We start from the raw sequence: 6105 nt of genomic DNA on the forward strand, positions 1-6105 counted from the left end.
GAGATTCATTCTGGGTATGCAAGGATGGTTCAACATAAGCAAATCAATCAATGTAATAAACCATATAAGCAGATTAAAGGGAAAAAATCACGATTATATCTATAGATGCAGAAAAAGAATTGGACAAAATACAGCACCCTTTCTTGATAAAAACACTCCAAAAGATCAGAATACAAGGAAATTTTTTGTACATGATAAAGAGTATATATGAAAAATCCACAACCAACATCTTTTACAATGGTGAAATCCTAAAATCCTTCCCTCTAAGATCAGGAATGAGACAAGGATGCCCACTCTCACCCCTTCTATTTAACATTGTCTTAGAAGTACTTGCTCGAGCACTGAGGCAAGAACCAGATACAAAAGGCATTCAAATTGGAAAGGAAGAAGTCAAAATTTCATTATTTGCAGATGACATGATCCTATACATAGAAAACCCTTAGTAGTCTACAACAAGGCTTCCAGAACTCATAAATGAGTTTAGTGAAGTTGCAGGTTATAAGATGAATGTGTAAAAATCAGTAGTATTTCTATATACAAATAATGAGCAAGCTCAGGAGGAAATCAAGAAAAAAATACATTTACAATAGTAAATTAAAAAATCAAATACCTGGGAATAAACTTAACTAAAGATGTAAAAAACTTATACACAGAAAACTACATAAGACTGTTCAAGGAAATCAAAGAAGACCTAAATAAATGAAAGAATATTCCCTGTTCATGGATAGGAAGACTAAATATTATCAAGATGTCTATCCTACCAAAACTGATCTACACATTCAATGCAATCCCAATAAAAATCAACACAGCATTCTTTAAGGAATTAGGAAAACTCACTATGAAATTTATTTGGAAAGGAAAGAGGCCCTGAATAGCTAAAGATATATTGAAAAAGAAAAATGAGTCATGTCCCTGCAGCCCTGCCACCGACCACCCTCTGGCAGCAGCTCCGGCACCTCCTTGGGCCAGCAGTCCTCCAGCAGAGGGAGCGAGGTGGGCAGCGGTGGTGGCAGCATTGTGGGCTGCAGTACCTCCTCGGGGGGTGGCCCTGGCACCCAAGTGCTAGGAGAACATTTCCGCTGCTGCATCAAGGCCACAAGTCTTACAATTCAGCAAGATGTGGAATTCCTGGCGAATTGCCTTCCTGAAAAGCTCAAAGAAATCTCTTTAAATTCTGTTTCTTAGTTTTCCATTTTGTTGTGTTTCAGTGGAACATCAAGAAACCATGAACAACTTCAGTAATGAGGAGTTTGACTGCCATTTCCTTGATGAAGGTTTTACTGCCAAGGACATTCTGGACCAAAAAATTAATGAAGTTTCTTCTGATGATGATAAAGATGCCTTCTATGTTGTGGACCTTGGAGACATTCTAAAGAAACATCTGAGATGGTTAAAAGTTCTTCCTTGTGTCACCCCCTTCTTTGCAGTCAAATGTAATGACAATAAAGCCACAGTGAAGACCCTGGCTTCCATAGGGACAGGATTTGATTGTGCTAGCAAGACTGAAATCCAGTTGGTACAGAGTCTTGGGGTGCCGCCACAGAGGATAATCTATGCAAACCCTTGTAAACAAGTGTCTCAAATTAAGTATGCCGCCAATAATGGAGTTGAGATGATGACTTTTGACAGCGAGGTTGAGTTGATGAAAGTGGCCAGGGCACATCCAAAGGCAAAAGTTGGTTTTGTGGATTGCCACCAATGACTCCAAAGCAGTCTGCCACTCAGTGTTAAATTTGGACCACACACAAAATCAGCAGGCTTCTTTTGGAATGGGTTTAAGAGCTTGATATCAATGTCATTGATGTCAGCTTCCATGTGGGAAGTGGCTATACTGATCCTGAAACTTTTGTGCAGGCCATCTCTGATGCCCGCTGTGTCTTTGACATGGGAGCTGAGGTTGGTTTCAGCATGTATCTGCTTGATATTGATGATGGCTTTCCCAGAACTGATGATGTGAAGCTTACATTTGGAGAGATAACCAGTGTCATTAATCCAGCATTAGACAAGTATTTCCCATTAGATTCTGGAGTGAGAATCATAGCTGAACCAGGCCGATATTATGTTGCTTCAGCTTTCACACTTGCAGTGAATATCATTGCCAAAAAAAATTGTATTTAAGGAACACAGGCTCTGATGATGAAGATGAATCGAGTGAACAAACCTTTATGTATTATGTGAATGACAGAGTATATGGATCATTTAATTGTGTCCTTTATGGTCATGAGCATGTAAAGCCTCTTCTGCAGAAGAGATGCAAACCAGATGAGAAATATTACTCATCTAGCATATGGGGACCCACGTGTGATGGCCTTGATCGGATCGTTGAGTGCTGTGACCTGCTGGAAATGCACGTGGGTGACTGGATGCTGTTTGAGAACATGGGGGCTTACACTGTGGCTACTGCTTCCACTTTCAATGGGTTCCAGAGGCCAACCATCTACTATGTGATGTCAGGTCCTGCATGGCAAGTCATGCAACAAATCGAGATCGGGGGGTTTCCACCCAAAGTAGAGGAGCAAGACGCCAGTGCTCTGCCTTTTTCCTGTGCTTGGGAAAGTGGGATGAAGCGCCACCCGGCCACTTGTGCTCCAGCTAGTATTAATGTGTAAATACCATTTTTGTAGCTGCTAACTGTGAGTTTAGCTTGAATGGGGGATCATTTAACTTAATTACTGCTAGTTTTGAAATGTCCTTCTAAGAGTAGGATTGGCACAGACACAGCAATAAGGAAGACTAGGAGATGGGGTTACACTTATCTGTGTTCCTATGGAAAGTAGTTGATTATTTTGTTTTATATGGATTTTTTAAAAAGATGTGTTTATTTATTTAATCCCCCCTCCCCCGGTTGTCTGTTCTCTGTGTCTATTTGCTGCATCTTGTTTCTTTGTCCGCTTCTGTTGTTGTCAGCAGCACGAGAAGTGTGGGCGGTGCCATTCCTGGTCAGGCTGCACTTTCTTTTGGGCTGGGCAGCTCTCCTTATAGGGCGCACGCCTTGTGCGTAGGGCTCCCCTATGCGGGGGACACCCCTGTGTGGCACCGCACTCCTTGCGTGTATCAGCACTGCACATGAGCCAGCTCCACATGGGTCAAGGAGGCCCAGGGTTTGAACCGCAGACCTCCCATGTGATAGACAGATGCCCTAACCACTGGGCCAAGTCCGTTTCCCTGTATGGATTTTTATTCACTTTCAAACCTACTTCTAAGGGATGCCTCTGACCTGCTGAGCAAGCATTTGTAGCTTTTATAACATCAGAATGGGCCAAAAGCTTGATGTTGTGACCTGATTTAAAAATAAAAGTATCTTGAAATAAAAAAAAAAGAAAAACGAAATTGGAGGAATCACACTACCTGACTTCAAAACATACTACAAAGCTACAGTAGAGAAAAAAGCATGGTATTGGCACAAGGAGAGACACAGACCAATGGAACTGAATTGAGAGCTGATAGAGATCCTCATATATATAGTCATATAATATTCAGTAAAGCCACCAAACCCTCTCAACTGGGAAATAATGGCCTAGTCAAAAAATGGTGCCTGGAGAACTGGATATCCATATGTAAAAGAATGAAAGAGATTACCATCTCGCACCTTATACAAACATCAACTCAAGATGGATCAAAGACCTAAATATAAGAGCCAAGACCATAAAGACTTTGGAAAGCAGTGTAGGGAAGCATATACAAGATGTTGTAATAGGAAATGGCTTCATGAACTTCACACCAAAAGCATGAGGAAAAAAAGAACAAGTAGATAAATGGGACCTCCTCAAAATTAAAGCCTTCTGCACCTCAAAGGAGTTTGTCAAGAAAGTGAAAAGAGAGCCTACACAATAGGAGAAAATATTTGGTAACCATATATCTGATAGGAGACTTATAACCTGCATATATAAAGAACTCCTATATCTTGAAAATAAAAAGATAAACAACCCATATAAAAAATGGGGAAAAGATTTAAACAGACACTTCCCCAAAGAAGAAATACAAATGGCAAGAAAGCACATGAAAAAAATGCTCCAAATCTCTAGCTATCAGGGAAATGCAAATCAAAACTACAATGAGATACCATCTTACACCCATAAGATTGGCAGCTATGAAAAAAACAAGACTACAAATGCCGGAGAGGATGTGGAGGAATGGGAACACTCATCCACTGTTGGTGGTAATGCAGAAGGATCCAACCATTCTGGAGGACAGTTTGGAAGTTTCTTAAAAAACTAGCCATAGATTTGCCATATGACCTAGCAATTCCACTGCTGGGGATATACCCAATAGAATTGAAAACAAGGACACAAACTGATATATGCACACCAATTTTCATAGCAGCATTCTTCACTATTGCCAAAAGTTGGAATCAACCCAAATGCCCATCAACAGATGAATGGATAAATAAAATGTGGCATACACATACAATGGAATACGACTAGGCTTTAAAAACAAATACACTGCAAACACACGTGATAACATTGATGAATCTTGAGAACCTTATTTTGAGTGAAGCAGCCCACACATTGAAGGACAAATACTACATGATCTCAATGTTATGAAATAAGTAAACCAAGCTGCCTCAGAGAGCTAGAGCCTGGGTGATAGGCTTACAGGAATTTGGGGGGTAGAGGAAGGTTGCGAGCTGACACCTACATGGGTGAACTCTATGATAACTATGAGGTAAGTATTTGTACAAGGAGGGATAAAATGGGGGCATAGGGTTACCTTTGGGTGGGGCTTTGTTGTCTTGTGGGGGGTTAGGGATAGGAGGATGGGTAGTATTGCCCAAGAAATTGGGGGGAGGGTGGGTAAACATACGAACGTAGGAGATTGTCAGGTATTTGGTTGAGAGTATAATGCTGAGAAAACCTTTTCAAAAATATAATAGTGCATTGGAATCAAACATAGTAGAAGTGGTCAATAAAAAGGTAGAAAAAATCCAGATAGGACTTAGGGACCTGAATGATAATGCAAAACGCTCAAACATACGTATTATAGGCATTCCAGAAGGAGAAGAGAAGGGAAAGGGGTCAGAAAGAGTGTTGCAGGAAATAATGACTGAAAACTTCCCAAATCTACTGAAAGAGACAGATGTACATATCCAAGAAGCACAGCACACTCCACTGGTCATAAACCCCAAGAGGCCCACCCCAAGACATATACTTGTCAAATTATCCAATGCTCAAGACAAAGAGAAAATTCTAAAAGCAGCAAGGGAAAAGAAAACCATCACATACAAGGGAAGCTCCATAAGATTAAGTGCTGATTTCTCATCTGAAACCATGGAGGCAAGAAGGCAGTGGTATGATATACTCAAGGTACTAAAGGAAAAAAATTTCCAAACAAGAATACTCTATCCAGCTAAACTAGCATTCAAAAATGATGGAGAGTTCAAAATATTCACAGATAAACCGAAACTGAAAGAGTATACCAACAAGAAACCTCCCCTTCAAGAAATTCTAAAGGGAGTTCTGCAGGAAGAAAGGAAAAAACAGGACAGTCAGAGATGGAGGAGAGTGTAAGAGCAACAAAAAAGACAAAAATAGAAGGGGAAAATAAAATACTACAAACAAAATATAACAAACACAAATCCAACCAAAATATGGCTACCACAAATAATTCTCTGAACGTAATAACACTGAATGTCAACGGACTAAACTCACCTATCAAAAGATTCAGACTGGGACACTGGATAAGGAAATATGACCCATCTATATGCTGTCTACAAGAGACACATCTTAGACCCAGAGACTCATGGAGGTTGAAAGTGAATGGCTGGAAAACCATTATACAAGCAAACAACAACCAAAAAAGGGCAGGAATAGCTATATTAATATCAGACAAAATATACTTTAAATGTGAAACAATTGTGAGAGACAAAGAAGGATACTACATTTTAGTGAAAGGGACAATCTGTCAAGAAGATCGAAGGATCATAATTATTTATGCTCCTAACAAGGGTGCCTCTAAATACGTGAGAAAAACGCTGGAAAAACTAAGTGAAAAAATAGATGCATCTACAATTATAGTGGGGGATTTTAATACACCACTATCAAACCTGGAGAGAACATCTCAAAAGAGAATCACTAAAGAAACAAAACATTTGAACAGTATACTAGA

At 39.9% G+C, this 6105-nt stretch overlaps 1 protein-coding gene across 1 annotated transcript; it reads left to right on the plus strand.

The window, feature by feature from the left end:
* The first annotated feature begins 1225 nt into the window (after positions 1 to 1225).
* LOC101425088 (ornithine decarboxylase-like) lies at positions 1226 to 2609 on the plus strand. Its single transcript, XM_058292677.1, has 3 exons — positions 1226 to 1675; positions 1855 to 2006; positions 2120 to 2609. The coding sequence occupies exons 1-3, from the start codon at positions 1226 to 1228 to the stop codon at positions 2607 to 2609; spliced, it is 1092 nt and encodes a 363-aa protein (XP_058148660.1).
* Positions 2610 to 6105: the final 3496 nt, after the last annotated feature.

This window comes from Dasypus novemcinctus, unplaced genomic scaffold (genome assembly GCF_030445035.2).
Source record: "Dasypus novemcinctus isolate mDasNov1 unplaced genomic scaffold, mDasNov1.1.hap2 scaffold_200, whole genome shotgun sequence".
NCBI classification, from domain to species: Eukaryota; Metazoa; Chordata; class Mammalia; order Cingulata; family Dasypodidae; genus Dasypus; species Dasypus novemcinctus.

Coding starts and splice junctions, on each gene's coding strand:
- LOC101425088 (XM_058292677.1), top strand. CDS start 1,226: ATGAACAACTTCAGTAATGAGGAGTTTGACTGCCATTTCCTTGATGAA. Junction 1,676..1,854: donor GGGCACATCCAAAGGCAAAA/GTTGGTTTTGTG, acceptor ACTTTTGTGCAG/GCCATCTCTGATGCCCGCTG. Junction 2,007..2,119: donor ATTAATCCAGCATTAGACAA/GTATTTCCCATT, acceptor ATTGTATTTAAG/GAACACAGGCTCTGATGATG.